Source organism: Gadus macrocephalus, chromosome 19 (assembly GCF_031168955.1).
Source record: "Gadus macrocephalus chromosome 19, ASM3116895v1".
Lineage (NCBI taxonomy): Eukaryota > Metazoa > Chordata > Actinopteri > Gadiformes > Gadidae > Gadus > Gadus macrocephalus.
Window position 1 is genome coordinate 1,742,501 of NC_082400.1, and position 24,183 is coordinate 1,766,683.

The 24,183-nt window shown below is 44.7% G+C and overlaps 1 protein-coding gene across 1 annotated transcript in view; it reads left to right on the forward strand.

Moving 5' to 3' along the window:
* Positions 1–24,183, forward strand: part of LOC132447841 (uncharacterized) — a 144,843-nt gene that overhangs the window by 107,844 nt on the left and 12,816 nt on the right. The window contains 2 exon segments of the mRNA XM_060038833.1: positions 21,920–22,156; positions 23,476–23,847. Coding sequence (XP_059894816.1) covers positions 21,920–22,156; positions 23,476–23,847 — 609 coding nt within the window.

Genomic DNA, 24,183 nt, shown 5'->3' on the forward strand with positions numbered 1-24,183 from the left:
GACGCGCGCGGACACTACTCGATCTCGCCATCTCGGTTGAACTCATGCTGCTATCCATTTGGATGTACGAAGTGGTAAAGTCGCCAATCTCCCAGCTTTCTTGCGGCATTTCACTGAGGCACGCCCCCTTTCGGTCGTAGTATCTCGTCGCTTTCAAAGTAGAGCGAGCAGATCTGTACAACTAGCAAACAAGATGGCTGCGCCCATAGTCAATGGGGATCGAGCTGTATTTTCTTTGTATTTGTACCACGTTGGGGGTTGTAATGTCGATTTTAAATCCTCTTACACACTTGATTTCATTGCTGCTTTAATCCAGTCACCAATTTAAGGTCTTGCTTTGCGTGAAATTCAATGTAAAGTTGTGTTTTCAAGCTGGTTTGCCAAAGAGGCTATGTTGCTAATGATGACTAGCCCGCTACTACCCCTCGTGGCTCGACAGAAACACGACAGCACTTGTTGAAATAAAAATTGGCGAAAATGGCAAAATATTATTGCAATGTAAAAGGCTTGCAATGTTAATGTTTCTGTAAAGGCTGGCAACCATTATACACTGGATTATTTATTTTTTCCAAAATAGTTTTCTTCTTAAACTCGTCGGACACAAATAGCAAACTGGAAGGCTGGAGCAAGGGAAATACGTCACGTTCTCGCTGAAGCTGGTCGTTCGTACCAGCCTACCATCAAAATGGATAGCAGCATCAGTGGTGACCGAGCGAAATTCCGAGACAGAATTCAAGATGGCTGCGCCCATTGTGACTTGAAGTATGAACTGTTTTCATCGTGCTTGGACCACTTTGGTGGTTTAAATGGTAATTTCAATCACTCGTATTACTGCAATACCTTACTGCGTCCGTATCTCTGCCTATATACACAAATATATTGTATTTGTGTACAGCACTTTGGTCAACTACTGTTGTTTTAAATGTGCTATATAAATAAACTTGACTTGACTTGACTATGGCCTATAGCCTACTTATATTGGATCGCCTGGTCCTCTGCCAATGCTACTGCGACAACAGCTTTCCGGGTGGCGTCCATGTTTTCCTCCAACGACCGAGCGAAATAATAAAACGCTTGAAGTGTGGGCGTGGCATCAGATCCGAGATCCGAGTCGGTTCGCAGAGAATACTCGAACGCGACGATACGCGAACACATCATCAATAAACAATAAACACCCATGTCCCGTAGCTTAGCAACCGGACACGCTTACCGGACTACTTTTACGGAGTGATAACAAAGGCGTGAATCAGGCAATAAATCCACTTTCTTTGACAGCGGTGAAGTTCGGTGTGCTTAAAAGTACAGACGGAGCTCAGTGGACCAATTGCGAACTACTGCGGCTGCTCTAAGTTAAACCCCAATCTACTCGGAATAAGTGTATACATGGCGATTAAAACGGACTACACCACCTCTTCTATTCGGCATAGAATCTATGCCGAACAGATAATTGTATTCCGAATGAGGCGTATACATGATCATTTTCTGTTCCGCATAGAAATCTATGCTGAACAGATGTGTCCATGTAAACGCGGCTTGTGTGTGTGTGCGTGTTTGTGCACATGCGTGTCCGTCGTGTAGTTATCCAGGCTCTGCTACGGTGGACTGACTTCCTGATTACAGCTTCATATTACAGTTTTTCTCCGCCGCTTTGGTACATTTCTCAGATCTGAATTGAAATTTGCAAGTGCATTTCTCAAAACAATTTGTACAAATAGCAAAACACCATGGATTTCCTGCAAAAGCCAGTCTCTTGCTCAAAATCCTTACTTTGTTTCTCAAAAGTAAATATCAGTGTCGATGAACATGTCAGTGCCATCAGAATGACAAGTCCTTGTGTCATTGTGTACGGATAAGACAAATTGCTCAGTCATGTTGTCAATATAACAGTGTATTCTGGAGGGATGTTCTGATGTAAACTATGTCTAAAGTTTTGAAGACAATTATTGTAAATTGTAAGTTACACCGTAGTGTATGTGGGAGATTACTGTAAATGCAAGAGACTGGACAAGATTCACATTTACGCTTTGACTGTTTGTTCTGTAATTTGTTGACAGACCATGTCATTGCTAGAAATGTGAACATAGGACAATCTCCTTAGGGTAAACTGTACATGCATTGGTGTAGGAATAACAGTGCAGTCTTCCGATACCTCTTGACGTTCCTGTCTGTTGGGCCACAAATTCTCATTCTCACGCAGCCTCTCTCCTCTTCCACTTCTTCTTCTCTCTGGCTGTTGACCCCGTCCAATTCCTTGTCCTTCCATTGTCAGACAATGTAACATTATGTTGTGCTCCAGCTATATACTTGCCAGTTTATGGTTCATGAGGTGCACCTTTGATCGTTGGTTGATCTAACACCAAGATTCACCTGGTAGCAATTTACCAATTCAGGACAGATTTAGAAAAAAAGTTCAATGGAAATGTATAGAAATATGCTTGACATATTATGACAACTTGTTCAACCATTTTGCATGTAAAGACTTATGCAATGAACTAATACCTAAATGTTGTGGAGGTGAGACTATACAATAGACACCCATTGCAAAACATTTTGATCAACATGACATAAGCCATTGATAATGTAGGAAAGAGCAGAGAATCGTGCATAATAATTTGCATGAATGTACCAAAGCATTTGCAACTTGTTCAAAGAAATGAAAAACTGCTTTTTGATGTGCACAAGTGACACAATGATGTGAAGATTGAACAGGTAGTTTTGAGAATTTCAATTCTGATCTGAGAAATGTACCAAATCGACTGAGAAAAATTGTAAAGCTGGGTGGGGAACTTTGGAGACACCAGCCAGAGTTAACTGGATTTTGAAAGGATCCAACCAAAAAAAATCCCACCCTTGGCATCAGGCCTCCATCCAATAAAACACATGACTACCTGCCTTACTCATTAGGGCCGCCCGGCCTTGTGGGAGACTGGTCATGGGCAATGAGTGTACAGGCACTCAGTGTGTGCAGGTAGGCAGGCAGTTAGTTATACGGACAGGTAGGTCATCCAAACATTTCATTCTGACCGTAAATGATTTAACAGGCTTATTTCATGTCAGAGACAGCCACAGATGCCCGAGTTTTTGTGTCAGAGCATTTGATTTATTGACTGCTGTCAAGAAGAGAATTAAACAATATATATAAAAAGAAAATCCTTCTAAAAGAAATGTTCGCACCTAGCCTGCAATCCTTCCTCACTATTCTTCACCCCTGGCCTTCTCTCAACTTGCCTTCTCCTCCTCCTCCTCCTCTTTTCTCCCTCCAAGCCCCTCCCCCTCCTCCTCCCTCCTCCTCCTCCTCCTCCTCTCCTTATCTAATGGGGAGGAAAGTCTTGCCTCAGCATAAACACAGGCCTCCTACTCCCTGGAGTTGCTAACGCTGAGCACCTTAGCAAGCAGCTGTGGTCCTGCCACCTGCTAGCAGATAATGAAGCTAAGCTAAAATGCTAATCTGGCTAATATACAGCGGGGACCAGGACAAGTTTGTGGCCGCTGTATACTGCTGAGTAGCAATTGTGTGTGTGTGTGTGTGTGTGTGTGTGTGTGTGTGTGTGTGTTTGTGTGTGTGCGTGTGTTTGTGTGTGTGTGTGTGTGTGTGTGTGTGTGTGTGTGTGTGTGTGTGTGTGTGTGTGTGTGTGTGTGTTTTATCACAATAGCCATTTTCACACGTCTTCCGTCTTTTCTCCGCATTTGTATATCAGGAGGATCGACCGTGAGGTTCACTCACACTTCATCACACTTGATGCCCGATATGCAGACATCGGTGTCGCTTCGACATCAGTAGAATCAACGGAAGGTTTAGGGGGGTGGGCTTGCAAGGGGCGGGATATGACGTAGGGTTGAGGTTCGCAAGAGATAAGGACGGCCGCTTTCACTGGTTTGTTTTTGTTTGATCGCAGACAGCACAGAGGCAGAACGGGCAGAACTCATCGTGATCATCTTAAATGTATCTGCAGCGATGCATCATATATTCCTTTACATCCACAACATCCGCATCGATCGATGAAAGATTGGAGCATGAGTTAGAGACAAATAGAAGAAACAACGAAGAAGAAAGGCGTTTTTGCTTCGTTTCACATGTAACAAACACTGGGAGAAATACACTAGATTTCTGTGATTAACTGAAAAAAAGGGATTGAAAGGACGGGACCCTATAATGTTCAGCTAACTGTTAGAATAAATAATAATAAAAAAAAAAACGCATGCAGCTGTGAACTCACATATTGTATTGATTGTATGATGGGTACTTTTAGGGTTACGATAAGACCTATCATTTTGCGTTCAACGCGAATGGGGTGGGTGTGCCTGTCTGTGTGATTAATGGGAGAATATTCACAGGAACAAAATAGTTCTGCTGAACCGCAACCTCCTCATTGGAAACGCATGAACGCACGCACACTCACTCACTCACTCACTCACTCACTCACTCACTCACTCACTCACTCACTCACTCACTCACTCACTCACTCACTCACTCACTCACCCACCCGCTCAGTCACTTACTCACTTTCTCTCTCTCTCTCTCTCTCTCTCTCTCTCTCTCTCTCTCTCTCTCTCTCTCTCTCTCTCTCTCTCTCTCTCTCTCTCTCTCTCTCACACACACATACACACACACACACACACACACACTGTGGACTCTGGAAGCTTTAATGAAGCAAGTGTTATATGATGTGTGCAGGTGTGTGAAGGGTGGGGAGACAATGGGGTGAGAACAGAGCTTGGAGGAGTGTAAAGGATGGAGGGAGAGGGGAGGAGGGAGGAGATGGGAGGTTGGAGGGAGATTGAGAGAGAGGGAGAGGGGAGGAGATAAAAACTGACATAAAGGGGGAGGAAGGGAGAAGGGGAGGAAGAGGAAGGGAGAGGGGAGGAATAGGAAGGGAGGGTGTGGGGGAGGATGTCTGGTGTGTCTCAGGCTCAGTGTGTTGTTGACATTAGCCGACCAATGGCCCTCTGATGGCTGATCGGATTGACAACGTTATTGGCTGTCATCCAGGAAGGGAGTGATACTGTCCCGCTGTTTATCGAAGCAGAAACTTTATCGTCACCTCACAGGCAGACAGGCCCTGGGACGTACAGATTCACCTACTCATTTAGTCATTTAGCAGATGCTTTTATCCACTTACAAGTGAGGCTCAGGAAAACAGCACAACCAACTTTCTGAAGGACAACAGGACTAAGCACAGAGTCTCTCTTGGAATCAAATTTACAAGGTCAGTAGATATCTGTTTTTTTTGTTTGCGTTATAGTTCCAGTGAGTACATTGTGAAAATAACATTCAAATCAATCAATACGTAATTAAATAATGATAAAAAGAAAAACACTGTTTTGGTATAGATTGTCTTGTTCTTGGAGCGATCTCTTCTGGTTTATTTTATATTGCCCATGTTCACACATTACCGATCAATAAATACTAATGATCAATATCTGGATTGGATGCTCTGGGTCTCTGCTGATTTGATCAGAGGGATAATTACATTGAGGCAGAATGTGTAAAACAAGTCCTGATGACCTCTCGTCAGGCCTAACAAGCGGTCATCAGGATTAGGCCCTGCTTCCCTGGTCTAACGAGGGAGAAAGGGTCCCTGGCCTAACGAGGGAGAAAGGGTCCCTGGCTTAACGAGGGGCCATCAGGACCCTCGTTAGGCCCTGTGTCCCTGGCCTGCTGCAGAGCTCCCAGATGGGAGTGCAAGGCTTTATCCTGTGAACGGGACGTACTCGATTTATATGTAAAGTAAGTTAGCTGAAAAATAGTTTTTCAGCTGGCAGAATATGATCATTCAATGATTGGTAAAAGTATTATGATATTAAAATTAACATTTTAAAATCCTTATCTTATGCAATTTGCTTTAAAAGCAAAATGTACTATTATTTATGTTGTTATATAAAATACAAATACAATGGACTATTAGGCTTTTGAAGCTGCATCACTGTATTATTATCATTATGGTCTGGTATTTCCAGAGAGGAAGTGGGCCAGGAGGAAACAGGAAACACAACAATACTGCTGGCCCTCCATTACCCCACAACCACCACCAACTATTGTCCCCCAGACATCCGCAAGCTATTGCTGCCAAAACAGCACAAGTCATTCATTAAATTCAGAATGACGGAAACATTCTGAATTTTCTAAATGCCATGAGTCCATGAGTAAAAGCAATTTCAAGCTTTTAAAACAAATAATGAAACCTAACACCATACTCAGCTAACTCTAAATCTAGATTCCTAGAGGTCAAAGGGTTATACAGGTTGAGGTCTCTGCAGTTTTCTGTTGTAGGGTTCAATAGGGTTCTAGAGGTTTCCCAAGTGCTGTAATTTTTTATTATGGGGTTCTAGAGTTTTCTTGAGGTTTGTAGAGGTTTCTTTTATAGGTTTCTATGAGTTTCTAGAGGTATCTGGCTAAATCAGATCATCAGCTAGCGGACTTAAATCGACGGGTGTTTAAGCAGAGCTAGCCAATGCGCTAGCTCCAGTGTTAAAGTTAGCCAGCTATAGCCGAGCATTGGCCGATTGCACGCACACATGGCCGGTATAATAAAATGTAAACGGCCCACATGTCCGAGAAAAAAAAGAAGTTTGCATTTAGGTATGAATTAATTAATCAGTAGCATATGAAAACCAGTGAGTTAAAACACACCTTCTTCCGCTCAATTCAGTTTACAATCAATTATGCAGATTTGTCCTCGACTGTCCATACATGACCCACCACTGCACCCTTTATGAAACTCTCAATTTACCATCTCCCACCTCAAGAAGACACCAGCACTGGCTACAATTCATATTCAAATGCATTTACTTCAATTATCCACAGTACTTAAAACAACTTTTGGTACCATACACATCATCACATCAACTCAGGCATTGTTCACAAATCTACTTCAGTACACCTATACATCATCTGGCAAAAAAGCATTTATATCCAAAGCTCCCTGTGACTGGAACAATCTACCAATCCATATTCGCTTCATAACATCATTCAACCTGTTTAAAACTGCACTATCCTCCCATCTAGAGACCACCTGTTCATGTTTTTAATAACCATAATTTTAACAGATTTATGACAGAATGATATGTGTGCTAGCCTATGTCCATGTGTTTTGTTTTGTTTTGTTTGTCTTGTCTTGCTGAATTGTACGATAAAATGTCCATATTGTAGTTTATAGGACCCCCTTGAAAACGAGATGATTCATCTCAAGGGATTGTTCCTAATAAAGAATTTCCAAGAAGAAGAAGAGTTCCTGGTCGAGCTCACCAGGGAGGCAAACACGAACTGGGATTCATGAACGAGCGCAGTGCACCCGCACATTCATGTCTTTTCTAAAGCGTAGGCCTACACAAATTAAAAAAAAAACATAGTCGCATGACGCGTTGTTTGGAGGCTAAACGCGACGCAAAACGCGCAGGTTGAGGTTTTCCCGGAGCGAGGCTTTTCTCTCCAAAACAGGATTAAAACATCTATCAGAAACCGCCTAGCTGAGGAAAAGGTGACGAGGCTGATGCGCATATCGAGCCTTGGGCCGGGGTTGAAAGACTTCAACTTTTCGCGAGCAGCGGAGCACTTCCATGCCATGAAGTTGCGCCGAAAGTAGCCTGCAAGAATTGCAATTATCGAATTAATTATTTTTTACCCGTTTACCATTTTTGCTGAGAATTGCGTTGTTTTTTTTTGCCTAGGCTAATTTAATAAATGGCATTTATTGAAGCAACTTAGTTTGTGTCGTTTGTCGTTTAAATGTGGAGTTTTGGTGATTATTTAATTATTAGTGAATAACATCCGGAAGATATTCCAAATGTCCGATATTCTGGAATAGTGTCGGACATTTGTCCGCCCAAGAAAAAGTCTAGCGTGAACCCTGGCTAGCTCAGGAAATGATATCTATATACCACATCTCGAAACGGGGTGCAGGCATGGAGCTAATCTAACCACTCCAGTCTGGATAGCTATACTGTTTTAGTATATGTTACACGGGAACCTCCTAAGATGGTGCAGTTTGATTGGTTCGCTATCTCGGGATATTGGGCAATATCCCATGAATTGAGATCTCAAACTGAGTTATCGTGTTTATTTTTGGAGTGTTCACGTGTTTTATATACTAAAACAATTATTCACCTCAGGCTCCGTGAATAATGGGGAATAATTTGGCCAATAATTGTTTAATAGCTTGTATTGATAATACTTGCGACATTTGTTACGATGCTATTTGTAGCGCTAGTGCAAGTCAGTTGAATTGACAATAGGGGTGGGTGATAGGACCAGAATCGCAAATATTGATACTGATACTTTTTATTATTCAAAGCGGCATGTGTATTTTCATGCAGAGGAGATCAGTATGTCATGATTAATGAAGTGAATGCATCTTCAAAACACTAAATCTGAATACAGTTTTTATGACCACTGATTGATATACAAAGGTTGGGAATCATTGTAAGGTGAGTGGGAGAAGTACATTTCTTCCTGCTCCCTGTGAGACCCGGGTTCGATTCCCAACTGAAGCATGAATGTAGCAAGCCATTGATTTCCACTGAATGCTATTAAAACACTTGACAGTTTTAAAGGCAAATAACAATGCAATTGTTTTTATTATTGTATCTTGAATGTGCCAACATGAACAAAAGGTTTTGATAAACAAACCAAATCAATAGCACAAACCTCTACGTACCTGCCACTTCTACACAGTAACTGCTAACACCAAACTTCTACATGTGGGCAAATGATTGAGAATAGGTATTTGATAAGAGCGAGATTCACGATTTTTCTCGCCTAGAATTGAGATCACAATATTCTATTGTGATCTATTTTCAATAAAAATGTTCATTGCATTCATTTACCTGATACAAAAGGAAATGTAACAAAAAATATGATGGTGCCGACTGAGACATGACCGGCACATCAACTATGGCAACAGTAAGGGAACACTCCTGTTTTAGCTTAATTTAACAGCTTCATGAATCAGACACCAAACATAGGAATGATCAACCTTAGTCTCTTGTCTTCTCTATTTACCAAATAACTTTCAGTGTGTTTTCTGTGCGTAAGATGAGAGAGGATGATATACCTCTTAAAATGTAAACCACACTCAATACAACAAGTCTGTCATCATTCCAGTGAGGAATGAAGACATGATATTCCCCCCGGAATTGAACACCCTTACTGAAGTGGAACTTATATTAGGAGGGCAGCGGTGCATTCTCCAATAAAAATTATGCCAGTGAAAAAGACAGATGGATTCAACACTCAACCTAAAGCATATTGAAGACTAGCTTATGATCAACCTTTCCCTAAAATATAGTTTGTATTCAGAGGATTAAATTATAATGGGGTCATTTTTGAGGTTACTACACACCCTGCGGTGACGGTGAGATATGTTCACGACAACCAAAAATTCCTTGCACAGGCAGTTTATGAAACGGGCACAGAGTGGAAGAGAGAAGCTGTACTGGAATGGATGCTATTGATGCTGGAATCGATCGTCAGAAACGTAGTGTCTGTAGTATGAGATTTCTGGAAGTATGTAGTATGAGTCATCATGGAAATAAATATTTGTTACTTAGCAACTGAATGAAACAGAGGCTATATTAAGGTTGCAGGTGTGTTAAAATTCACTATTTATGTTATAGGTATTTGTTTCTGTGATTGTTGGCGTTTGTCATCGTAGTGATTTAATTTTTTTTTGTAAAATCAGTTTTTGAAATTGCATTGCTGAGTCAAGCTGACATGTAGTGAAAGGAAATCCATTCAATAAGATGTCCACGTTTGTTGTGTTTTATCTGTCACACTACATAAGCAAAACCTGCTGGTAGTCAGTACACAGGGAAAAGTAGGATGAGCTCATATTTATTTACATTCTGCAGTCACACAAACTAGTGCTGCCCTTCCAGGTTGCTTAACATTGCACTTTTACTTTCAACAATGTGTATGCAATTACCAAAAATGTTTTAAAACCAAATAGTTTGCCTGCAGATTTGCTTTATAGTTAATCAGCCAACTGACAACAGAGTAGACTATTGTTTTAAAGGTTTGAAATAATTTGATAATTACATAAACATTTTTGGTAACTCCAAAAAAAGTTACCAAAAAAAAAAAGTTACCACAATTATTGTTTTTACTTTATTATTGTTTCAATGAGTTTGATTTGCTGGTGTAACAAAGGTTGTAGTGGCCTCCAGTAACTGAACTATCCAAGTCCATTTTAAAGTGAATTTGTTAAGCTCTTAATCAAAGTAACAGTCTCTAAGGGGTTCACGGGAATGGGGACTGCAACTGGGGAACCCACAATGCATTTGGAGAAACTAGCCCTAACCCTGAAGAAATCCACTAGATCTGAGCAGGAACAGAAGCGAGGCAGCCTTTTGTCCAGGCTGTAGGTGAGGAGGGCAGTTGGAGCTGGTTGCAGACAGGGAAATGGGAGGACCTCCTGGGTCCCCATTAACCTGGAGGACATCAGAACCTGAAACACAATGAGGGAGGATTCGTTTCCAAATAGCGCAGCCATCCAGCGAAGGCTCGGATTAACATTATACATGCCCATAATCACTAATTAAAAAATCTATTTAATAAGATCAATCAAGCCGTTAAGTTCAAATGATAAGCCCTTAAAATAATATTTATAACAATTTTTAATATTAATAAAATATAGCATACAATGAGAACATTCCACCAAGTTACATCTACCAACAGTACAATAGGACTGTTACTGATCCTTATATTTCTGATTGTATGCTCTCTTATCTAAGACTCTCTCTCTCTCTCTCTCTCTCTCTCTCTCTCTCTCTCTCTCTCTCTCTCTCTCTCTCTCTCTCTCTCTCTCTCTCTCTCTCTCTCTCTCTCTCTCTCTCTCTCTCTCTCTCTCTCTCTCTCTCTCTCTCTCTCTCTCTCTCTCTGCCTGGTGATTCCCACCCGGGCCACCCCAAAGACACTTTCCTAGAATCCTCTCTTAAAACCCATGTAATCCTGCTTAACCTTTCTCCTTTACATGTCATATCAGGGTTCTGCAGAACTGAGTGTTAGCCACTGGGTTGATTGATAAGAAAAATAGATTTGACTGTTACAATGCCAATCCTACATGCAGGGCCGACGGACTGCGGGGGAAAGTGAGGCAGTTGTGGGGGGGCCCAAGGCAGAGGGGGGGCCCATGGCAATAAATTAAAATAAATAAATAAAAAATGTAATTATCCACCAGCCCATAGTGTTAGGAGTCGCACACGGCCACGTCTCCCCCCCCCGTCAACAATTGTTCTCTACCCCCCCCCCCCCCCCCCGTCACCAATTCAGCGCAGGGGGCTGGTATGGGGAATTCGGGAGGGGGTGGGGGGGTGGCCATCAGTACCTCTTGTATAGGGGCCCAGGATTTGGTGCAACGGCCCTCCGAACCCAGGACAAAGGGTGAGGATGTTAAACTGCCTTACTGCCCTATAGGCTGTGTATAGTGATACAGAGCAGGAGATGGAACGTGCTGCCATACAGTAGATCTCTCCAAGTGCATGCTTTGATGGCTGGTTTAACCTGTTTGCATTGATTGCATACTGCACAACAGGTGTGCAGCCTCCCCCAGCCTCAGAGTCCAATCAATCTACCTCGGGCTAGTAGAGGCTGCTGAAACCAGCCATCATCCACACACACCCACATTGGCATTTCTACCGAAACAGGAAAGAGGAAGAGAGGGGAAGAGAGGATAGGAGGGGAGAAGTGAGGATAGGCTGGTCCCTGAATGAGGTGTCAGGGGGGTGGGCGTTTGGGAAGGTCAAAGGTCGGGAGGGCCCACTGTAGAGACAAGACAGGAGAGGGGGAGATAAGTGGTTGAGAGAGGGGGGGGGAGATGAGAGGGAAGGAGGGGAGGGGTGGAAGGCTCCATGAGTTGACGCGGGTTAAGTGCAGAGTTGGGGAGGAAGGGAGGAGAGGCGGGAGAGGGAAGGGGAGGAGAGGGAGGGAAGGAGAGGAGAGGATGAGAGAGGGAAGGGGAGGATAGGATGAGAGAGGGAAGGGGAGGAGAGGGAGGGAGGGAAGGAGAGGAGAGGATGAGAGAGGGGAGGAGAGGAGAGGGAGGGAAGGAGAGGAGAGGAGAGGATGAGAGAGGGGAGGAGAGGAGAGGGAGGGAAGGAGAGGAGAGGATGAGAGAGGGAAGGTGAGGAGAGGGAGGGAGGGAAGGAGAGGAGAGGATGAGAGAAGGGAGGAGAGGAGAGGGAGGGAAGGAGAGGAGAGGATGAGAGAGGGAAGGGGAGGAGAGGGAGGGAAGGGGAGGAGAGGGAGGGAAGGGGAGGAGAGGGAGGGAGGGAAGGGGAGGATAGGAGGGGCAGGGGAGGGGAGGAGAGGAGGGGGAATCCTGAGATGACTGAGACGTGGAATGTGGGGTATGTTGAAGCCTGTGACGGGAAAAACACTCATATCCTGTACTAAAGTAAAGAAAGCGGAGCGTGAGTTGTAGTAAAGTAGTAGTCAAGTAGTATTAAAGTAGAGAAAATTCAAAGTAAAAGATGTACAGGGACCGATGACAGTAAGATGTGGTCATTGGGACTCGTGTGTTGACCTGCAGGTTAAGCTGGCAGGGTTACAGATGCAGGTTTGGTTTCCTCTGATTGTTTGCTATTCAAAGCCCTGGTGTGTGAGTAGCTAGATAGCTAGTATCTACCACTAGTGGTGCTTCTTGGTAACCAATGAGGTGTGTCCCTGATCATTATTTATAACTGCTGCACTTAATAGGAAAATTTGTAGGTTTTTACGCTCATAAACACACACAGGAGCACAGACTCCGTACTAGTAAGAACACCTTGTTCTTCTGAGGGTGAACTGCTCCTAACATACTATCATACATATCACATCAACCCCTATCCTCAGGACACACACATCACGCTACACTGTTCAGCGTTAGTTAAAGACGTGGGGGGAACATTTGGCATTTGACATGTTTAAAACAGAAAAAGAGAGAGAAAAGATGATGAGATAGAAAATGAAAAAAGTGTGAGTGTGTGTGTGTGATAGAGAGATATACTATGATAAGTGTGTTGGTTACTCTCTATGTTTTATAAGTGATCAACTGCTGTAGGCTTCTCAGTATTGACCCGATAGCATTGACCTAGTTACACACACAGAGATAGTGTATTGTAATTCATTGGTCCAACAGTCTGTTCTTTCATCTTTCACAGTTTTCTCTCCTTACTTCTGTTTGTAATTTTCTTTCTCCTCTCTGTCTTTCTTTCTTTCCTTTCTTCTTCAGAGACCATGTCCACCAGACTGAGAAACAGTGTCATCAACATGTGGTCTGATACTGGTGGTGTGTGTGTGTGTGTGTGTGTGTGTGTGTGTGTGTGTGTGTGTGTGTGTGTGTGTGTGTGTGTGTGTGTGTGTGTGTGTGTGTGTGTGTGTGTGTGTGTGTGTCTCATTGTTTAGAGATTTTGTGACATCATCAGCTTGCAGGGTGCCTGTGTGATTTGAGGCCAGTGGAAACAGCCCCCCCCCCACACACACACACACACACACACACACACACACACACACACACACACACACACACACACACACACACACACACACACACACACACACACACACACACACACACACACACATAATTTGAATCATAGTCACTTGGATTCTTGCTACAGAGATCTTGGTTCTAAATTTGGTGTCTGATAATCTCAGAGTCAGAGGGAGAATCAGAGAGAGAGACAGAGAGCCTCAGAGAGAGACTCAAAGAGAGAGAGACTCAGAGAAAGACTCAGAGAGAGAGAGAGAGAGAGAGAGAGAGAGAGAGAGAGAGAGAGAGAGCGACTGAGAGAGGTCAAAGAAAAGCAGTTGAAAATAGGGTGGATGTCTTTTGTTGGATGTTTGTAGGTTTGTGTGTGTGCTTGTGCGCGTGTTTGTATGTGTGTGTGGTATGTGTAGGTATATGTGCTTTGGAATGTCTACACGTGCGCGGGTGTTGGTCTCAGCCTGCAGAGGCACCACACACAGAAGGGGTCTTTGTGTGCATAGGAGTATGTCTGTAGAAAAACACACACACACACACACACACACACACACACACACACACACACACACACACACACACACACAAACACACACTCATGCAGTCCATGACATCACGGCATGCTAGTGTAACCTGCGTTGTGTTTTTTCTTGAAGCATGGACTTGGACGCTTAGCATTGGGTGCAGCGGTTTTAATGCCTGCACAATGGGTCAGCAAACATAAAAGACAAAGTTTGAGCATTTCCTGGTCCGCCTGCAGCAGATACTGTCTTTTCTCCTCATTATAATGTGTTATATAACACAAACACACAATATATATTCACAAATAAGTAAACGGAGTCACGCTAAACAACGCGCATAAACCCTCCACTCATGTGGCAACCGGCGTTATTGCATGTAAAACACAATAATGGCGGGACCAGCTAGACATTCTAGGCTGCGAATGCTAGCAACGCCACAAGTGGGATTTTAAACATACATAAAACTAAAACAACTTATCGGTTACCTGCACAATGGGTCAGCAAACATAAAAGACAGGGTTTTAGCATTTCCTGGTCCGCCTAAACAAAATAAATACAATATTACAAATTGCACGATAACCATGTGTGTGCAAACGAAAATAGAAAATCAAATAAAAGAAACAATACTATGCCAAATATCAGAAGAATGCATAAAACAACCGTCTAGAGATAAATGACAATGATAATATTACTTTAATAAATATGCGGACACGTTTCATGCTCAACCTACCTGCAGCAGATAGGCCTACTGTCTTTTCTGCGGCAGGATACCCAGGATGCAACATTAGCGAAATATCAATATAAAAGTCTTGACCAAATGATACAGGATTTAATTATTTACATACTCTTTTTACTTACTCTGTTACACTAGGAAGGGAAGGGCTTTGTGAACCAGAGGAAAGGGAAGGAGGGAGGGGAGGAAAGAGAGGGGGGATAAGGGAGGAGGGAGGAGGAGGAGGAGGAGGAAAAGGCTTGGTCCAGCAGACGTCAGGCACTCCCCCTCTCTTGGAAACAGCAAGTCCCCTGAACACAGAAATCTCCCACTCTCTGGACAGAACACCGTGGGAACACTCTCCAAGTCAGACCAGGGGCTCACTGAGGCTCTAGTAGACCTGAACGCAGCGCTAACAGTAGCGCTAATAGACAGTGTTGAGTGTGGGGATTTACACAGATGAATGGGACTTTGCTAATATTGGAGTAGCTTCTCCATAGACCCTTCCCAGAAAGGACCTTCAAGTTTCTAAGATATCTTAGGCGGGACAGAGAGAAGGAGAACACTACAGAGACGAGCTGAGGACAGTGGGTGAGTACGCAGAGCATACACCCTGGAGGATTGTGGCAAATGTCGCCTCATCAGTGTTATGGAAGCTGTTTGGACTCAGGGGAAGGAGAGAAGTTGAGGTTATAGTGCTGTCTTGATGTGTTTTTTAGTTTAACACAACACCTGTAGCATGTTAGTTGATAGCGTTCAGTTATGTTTCGAGGGACAATCAACTCACACACAGATGCAGTCTTATAAGGGCCCTGCAGTCCCCACTTGCACTGGGTTGTGTTAAGCCCACACGGTGGTATCTCTGTCAGTCTACTTCTGTATCAGCTTCTTAAAGTTGCCTGCATTTCTGGTGTTTGCAAGTGTTTGCGTCATTTAGTTGAGTGAGTCAGCCTGTTCTTTGGCAAAAATTAATCCTTTGTTTGTCTGAAGAGACAAGATGTGTGAAGGGCTGTAGAAGTATTTTCTCCTGTTCAGTTTTAACACACTGGCTAACAGCTGTGTGTGTGTGTGTGTGTGTGTGTGTGTGTGTGTGTGTGTGTGTGTGTGTGTGTGTGTGTGTGTGTGTGTGTGTGTGTGTGTGTGTGTGTGTGTGTGTGACAGAGATGTATGATATGTTCAATTCATCATGGGGAATATGCTCTGTTGGTAACAGAGTAGTTGTGTTTCAATCAGCTAGTTACTCTTTTCCACAGTAAAACAATGACTTAAAAGATGCGTGTACAAGGTCCAAGATTTATATAGAGGGGAGTGGGGGAGTGTGACTGTGTGTGTGCGAGTGTGTGTGTGTGCTAGTGTGTTTGTGCTAGTGTGTGTGTGCTACTGTGTATGCTAGTGTGTGTGTGCTAGTGTGTGCGAGTGTGTGTACATTTTCCAGCTGTAAAAGGAGAACAGAGTGAGACAGCTTTCAGACATAGTTGACTCACTTTCTCTTTCGATAAGCCCTGTTGACACACACACCCACACACACGCACACACACACACACACACACACACACACACACACACACACACACACACACACACACACACACACACACACACACACACACACACGCACGCACACACACACACACACTGGCAAACACAGATGCACACTTACACTCACTACACAAACACATAGTCACACACCCCAGCCGAGACGAATCCCATGTGATCTCATTCCCATTCGTTCCCCCTCCTTAATGGGACTCAATGGTCTCGGTCATTTCCCCTGGAAACTCATTGTCCCCATAAGTCATGTTCCCAACATTTGACACACACACACACACACACACACACGCACGCACGCACGCACGCACGCACGCACACACGCACGCACGCACGCACGCACGCACGCACACACGCACGCACGCACGCACGCACGCACGCACGACACATACACATGTTGGTGCTGTACTATATTCATCATCACCCATCACGTACTTTGATTGGATTTAATTCAAGTTTCTTGGTCTGAACATACTCAAATGCATCAAACACACACACACACACACACACATACACGTTAGACATGCACGTGTGTGTGTGTGTGTGTGTGTGTGTGTGTGTGTGTGTGTGTGTGTGTGTGTGTGTGTGTGTGTGTGTGTGTGTGTGTGTGTGTGTGCACTCAAGTACAGTGTACAGTGCAGGGAACATTCCTGTAACAATCATTTCCTCAGGCAGTAACAGGATGTCCTTCGTCACGCAAACGTGCATGCAACTACACATACACACACTATAAAACAATGAACATCACACTCACACACACTATACTCACACTTAAACTAACCTGGACCCCAACCTGCACACACACACAGACAGATTCTGTACGACGGTCAGCTATTCTATTTATGAATTCATTCATGTGCGTATGGTCAAGGTTCTTCTTCGTGTTTCTGGCAATTCCTTTATCATTTTGTGTGTTTGTGTGTGTGTGTGTGTGTGTGTGTGTTTGTGTGTGTGTGTGTGTGTGTTTGTGTTTGTGTGTCTGTGGGTGTGTGTGTATGTGTGTGCTTTGTGTATGCTTATGTTTATGTTGGTGTGTGTGTGCGCTAGGGGTGTAACGGTACACAAAAGTCACGGTTCGGTACGTACCTCGGTTTTTAAGTCACGGTACGGTACGATACGGTACGGTTAATAGTTAAGGGGAATAATTTTTTTTTAAAAAAAAGCAGCACTGAAACACCAATAAACTTTGTTATGGCCTTTCCGTTTCTGAATTCCCAGTGAGCTGGGTTTGTACAGCTCGCTTTTTTTTTTCGGATGGCGCCTTTTCAAATGCGTGTGCATGTTAAAGTGCTGTAAGTAGACACAGGGAGCCCTATCCATAGCCGGACAGCCTGTCGGAGAGCCTCTCCGTAGCGTGCACATCCAATATTTTGAACTATGCGTCGAAACCATGGACCTATTGGTCGACGCAACGGAGACGGCAAGGGCTGTGATTGGTCCTCTAACAAAATCATTTCCTGAATCACTTCTTCGGTTTGACTTTGTACCTTAATTACTTTGTACATTGTTTACTTTGCACCAGGACCAATAAAACACCAAATAAGATTTGAAAAGCTTTGGAAGTGTATTTACAACACTGCTTAAATGGTTTGTAACATACACTGTATAAGATAGATCGGGCGGCCAATTGCATTGCGTATCCGACATCCCGACTGAGAGCTGCTGAAGGGATTACGGAGTCGGAGTAGCCGACTCGCCGAGCACAGCAGGACCGAGAAAAAAAATAAAATAATAGTTTCACTTCTGACACCAATGTAGTGACCTCGCCGGTGACATAATGATGTCGAGTCATTAGTAGTTGAAGGTAGTTTTAATGAACCAAAACCAGGTCACTGAAACCCGTAACGTCATAACCAACGGCAGAAAACCGACCCAAAACAAACCCCGGCAACCCCCAACACGGTCTCACTCGCGTGCAGGCCCCCACCCTCCTGTTCTTCCAAGGCCCTCCCCCAGCTGACCTAATGATTCGCCCCCACGCTGATTGACAAGAAGAACATTACAATACATGCACACAGAACAACTGGCATAACGGACAACGAAATATAATGCAACACAAAACACACAAACTATTTAACTGTCCCAGGGTCGCTACATTACTTTGGCTAAACGGTCCGGGTGGAACTCCGACTTCAAGTTTTAAATTCCGTACTGCAAAACAAGCCTTTACATTCACCATATTAACGCTATGTACGCCACATTTACGAACCGCGGTACACCTCTGTAACCGCACCGAAGTGCCTGTACCGTGACGGTTCGGTACAAATACGTGTACCGTTACACCCCTAGTGTGCGTGTTTGATCCCTAATGGTACGGCCACACCAAACGCGTTACCCGTGTAACACGCGTATAAAATCGGCAATTTTTCCATAGGGAACCATTGGTTTACGCGCGTATGAGGCGCGTACATGCGTTACATGCGTAAAGGTACGGCCACACCAACCGCGTTACTCGCGTAAGACGCGTATAAAATCGTCAATTTTTCCATAGGGAACCATTGGTTTACGCGCGTATGAGGCGCGTACATGCGTTACATGCGTAAAAGCAACATTTTACTTGCGTTAGCGGCGTATGAGCTGCGTACATATACGCGCGTACATATACGCGCGTACGCGAGGAGTTCAAAAAATTGAACTTTTTACGCTCATACGCGTGATGCTTCGCCGCCAATCAGCGTGGAGCTTGACCCGACGTCACTGGCAGAGAGTAGTGACGCTTGCACAGAAGCATACGGCCGACATCTTTCTTTATTCTGGGTGGAAATAGTAACATAGTTACGCCATTAAATGCGTTTATGGAAACATTTTTAGCGAGAAATGTGCATTTTACTTTCATAATGTTCGCTCGGTGAATGTGAAGGATGTTTGGTTTGATAGTTATGACGAAGAGTGAACGCTCCGTTCACTTGCATGGACAGAGTCTCTGGTTGCTAAGCAACCTCAACGTCTTGGCGGACTATTTCTCTGCTGATCAACACTACGAATGCTGGAAACACACCAGACACACCATGTGAAGTTATTTAACCCGATTATTGTTATTTATATCCGAGATTATTTAATCTAACCCGATCCAAGCTCTATCATGCACCCAAACACGGCAGCGTTTGGGTTTCCTTCCTCGGACACAAAATGGTCAAGCAACATTTTAGCTGCGTTAAGGGCGTATGAGCTGCGTATGGTACGCGTTTGGTGTGTTCGTACCATAAGCCCTGTGTGGGACTCAAATGGTCAGTAGTAGTGTAACAAGCCTGCAGCTACAGTCGGTTGACCTGTTGTTGGAGCTGAACTCAGACACACAACCAGGGATGTGTTGATCTTGGTTTCAGAGAGCCTGTCCCTTATTCCACTGACCTGACCTCCGTTGAATAACCAGGTTAACTCTGGGACCTTGGCAGTCCGACCCTGAGCCTATTCCTCCCTCTACTGGGTAACCAGCTTCCCTCTTGACTGTGTGTGGCCGGGCCCTCTGCATGGAAACACCACCAGCCAGAAACACCAGGGTCAGCCTGATGGCCGCCCCATCGGGACCTCTGGCCCCATGGTCCTGGAGGTAGAGACCCCTCCTGGAGGGAGAGACCCCTCACAGACCTGGAGGGAGAGACCCCTCCTGGAGGGAGAGACCCCGCACAGACCTGAAGGGAGAGACCCCTCATGGAGGGAGAGACCCCTCACAGACCTGGAGGGAGAGACCACTCCTGGAGGGAGAGACCCCTCACAGACCTGGAGGGAAAGACCCCTCATGGAGGGAGAGACCCCTCCTGGAGGGAGAGACCCCTCACAGACTTGGAGGGAGAGACCCCTCACAGACCTGGAGGGAGAGACCCCTCATGGAGGGAAAGACCCCTCACAGACTTGGAGGGAGAGACCTCTCACAGACCTGGAGGGAGAGACCCCTCCTGGCCCGGCCCTTGATGGAGAGACCCCTCATGGACCATCCCTGAGGGAGAGACCCCTCAGGGCCCTGTCTCCACTCTGGGTGGGGGGTAGTCCCGTCGTTCACTGGGCTCAGGGTTAGGGGCCGTTGTATCATGTGATGTGCTCTGAGACGGTCACTGTTACATTTATCACTTTGTTTTATTTGTCCTCACATTTAAGGCCTCCTAGGTTGACTTTGGCGGCTTGTATTTGTTTAGATGTCCAGTGTGTGTGTGTGTGTGGTGTGTGTGTGTGTGTGTGTGTGTGTGTGTGTGTGTGTGTGTGTGTGTGTGTGTGTGTGTGTGTGTGTGTGGATGGGTGGCTGGGTGTGTGTGTGTGTGTGTGTGTGTGTGTGTGTGTGTGTGTGTGTGTGTGTGTGTGTGTGTGTGTGTGTGTGTGTGTGTGTGTGTGTGTGTGTGTGTGATTTATGGTGCGTATTAAGACCAGTGTGACTGGTGATTCAAAATGGAGGACATATTGTTTTATTAGGAGAATGTTGATGGATTAGTGGAGAAGAGAAGGCATATCTAAGTTATAGCTGAGTTATGTGAACATGGGACAGCCTCAAAGAGAGACAGAGAGAGAGAGAACCTATATAGGCCAACATATATAAATAAACACACACACACACACACACACACACACACACACACACACACACACACACACACACACACACACACACACACACACACACACACACACACACAGATACACACAGAGATCATTGATCTATCCAAACAGGGTCCTTCCACTCGTCCATGAGCAGTGTGAGGGCAGGATGTAGACTGTAGAGAATGCAGGGAGTCCATTTTACTGACGAACTGCAAACACAACGCACACCGTCAGCAAATCCTATAGACCCCTGCGTGGGTTAACATTTCACTGGGCACAAAGCCCCCGCACCCTAACACACACTCATGGTCCCCAGTCTCATTACAGACCACAGCACCTGTCCCTGACGCCCTCCAACACCGCACCGCGTCTTGTTGTTTACCTCCGGAGGCTGGCGGAATGCTGGGGCCTGAACTCACACCTTTGGTGTCAGCACCAAGCGTGTGGAAGTCACCTCTGTAACGGGGAAATAGTTGTCATTTTTAAGATGTTTCATTTTTTTCAGGGGTTATTTTTGGAATGCAGGAGTTTCCATTGTCTGTTAAATATAGCCCTTCCATTCTTTTCATTATTTACATTTGTGAAAGTTTTTATCCGACAGGAGTTTCAGTTGAGGCTGATGACAATCAGTGGGGTTCATATTGGAGCAACTGTGAAGTTATGTACTGTAGGAATCTAACCACAGACAGAATTTAACTGTTTATGGGAGGCAGCCTTAGCTTATAGTCCAGCGCCCCACGGTGGTTAATATATGAAACAACACGCTGGTTATGTGGTTGATCTCATTGTGTTGAGGTTTGTCAACAGTAGCAAAGATGTGTGGGATAACCAATCAGGCTGTGCACATGGAAGTTCTCTCTCTCTTTCTCTCTCTGTCCACCAAATCAGAGAGAGAGAGAAAATGTGTGCCTAATACCTATATAGGCCAACATATATAAATAAACACACACACACACACACACACACACACACACACACACACACACAGATCATTGATCTGTCTGAACAGGCTCTTTCCAGAGAGAATGTGTGCCCATGCTCGGAGTAGTCAGGGGTCATCGCTGAGACAGCCCTTCTCTCAGAGCAGCCAAAGTCCTCCTCTCTGACAGTGGTGTAATCACTATTACGGATGTGTGTGTGCGTGTCCACAGAAAGTGTTGCGGACGTTGGATGATGCCAGTGAGCCAGCACCAAGGGAGCGAGCTCTGAAGAGCGTCACGTTCCAGGAGTTGGTGAGCGTTATCAGCGACTCACCGGGAACCATGGCACTGCAGAGCCAGCAGCAGATCCAGCAGCAGATCCAGCATGGCGGCCTGGGAGGTGCCAGCGACGCGGCCCTCAGTACAACGTGTGGGCAGCTAGAGAGCCAAGATGGAGAGGGGCTTCAGGTGTGCACTCACTCCTATCTATTTGGTTTAGTTTAGTTTTCTTCTCTGCGTTCCAGACTTGGTCTCGCTTTTCAGACCAAAACGAAACGAAGGCACTACAGTACGAAAACTTTTGTTTTGTATTGTATGAATTGTTGAGTATCAGAATTTTTCCTAGCTGGCAACATGTACAGACGATATATATATCTGTGATAGGCCAATATCGGTCGATAAAATCGGCCACACGATATATCGGTCAGGCAAGAGTCGGAACGTATTCCACGTTGGGGTGAACGGTCTGCTTTTAGAAATCGTCTTGTTTTGGTATGAAACGTTTAGTTTTAACATGATCATTAGATAAAACAAACAACAGGGCTCTGTGGTCCTATCTCTATTGTCTGTGTGCTGTGTGCTGTGTGCTGTTAATGAAAGGTCCCTGGGATAAAGACCCCTATAAGCATAAATACAGACCCACTGCTAGTCCACTTGCAAGCATAGTTTGGCCATTTACTGTTCCTCATATGTTAGCAGTGGAGCCAACTTCGTCAGCATAGGGGGGTCATAAATATTTTGTAAGTCATGCTTTCAGAATTTGAGGCTCATAACATTAGTTCATGAACAATTTACGTATTATTTATCGGTAATTTCGGAAGTCCGGCAGCTCAGCTCCGGGAGTACAATCCCTTTTAATGTTGCGGTTCAATCTGGACTTCAGAGAGTCAAAGCCAAAGTTCCTTTCCCCCAATTCTTCTTTACTTGTTGTGGAAAGTACCAGAGACGTCAGATGCAGTCTCTGTGATTCATAATATCGTCCAGAGGCACACATAGCTTTTGGCCATGATATTATATTATATTATATAGATACCTAGAAATTATATGATATTATTATTATTATTATTATTATTATTATTATTATTATATATAATATAATATTTCATTATATAGATATAGAGCTCCGGGAGTCCGCAAACGGCACCAATCACTTCTCTTCCATGCTGCGGTTCACTCTGATAGCTCATTTGTATGCAATGGGCAGCAGATAATTTGCATTAAAGCTACACACACAGCAGAAAGCTCACATTCTGAAGGGAGTGCAACAGAGGAGAATAGCGGTAGGCGAGCTATTTCCACATGTTTTCTGGAACTCTATGTCAACTATGTTTACTTGTTGGACAAGTAACATCATAATATGTCACCTTTAATATGAATCTGTATGTGTGTGTGTATGTGCGTGTGCATGTGTGTATGTGTGTGTGTATGTGTCTATGTGTATCTGTGTATGTGTATGTGTGTGTGCGTGTGCATGTGTGTGTGTGTTTGTGTGTGTTCTCCGTCTTCAGGAGATCCGATACCTGGATCAGATTTTAAATGACGCCTCCGACCCGCCCACCAACGGAAACTCCTCCCCTTCACCACACAGCCAACAGCCAATTACCATTGACGGATCCGCCCACTCGGCTGTCCACACCTCACCCTCCTCCATCAGCCAATCACCTGTCATCAAGGCGGAAGGGAGGAGCCAAACCACCTTTGTCTACCAGGAGGAGGGCATCCCGCAGACCAATGGGAATTCGGTAGGGGAGGAGCCAGGGCGTGGGGGGGCCCGCTTTGAGCTGAGGGCGTTCCAGGAGGAGAGGAGGCCGGCCAAGCTCTTCACCCCAGGGGAGGAGCAGCAGGAAGTGCGGGTGAGGAGGAGACGGCCCTCTGAAGAGGTAAGAGATGCTGTCAGTTGGGGTCCTGATATAATTCAAACTTAATGGAGAATAGCGCGTTCGCACAAAATCACCACCAAGCGCCGCATTGGGCTTCTACTGCTTCAGGTATAGTCGCAACAATAACACTTAGGTTCCAACAGAAACATTGTGGTGTATACTTCACATATACTATGTATTTAAAATCATTCACCTTACACCTGTTCTAACCCTCTCCTCTGTCTTCCTCCTCATTCTATTCTATTCTCTCTCCTCTCTTCTATTCCCTCTTCCTCTTAATTCTCCATATTCTTGGTTCCTCCTCCTCTTCCCTCCTCTTCTCCCCCTCTTCTTCCC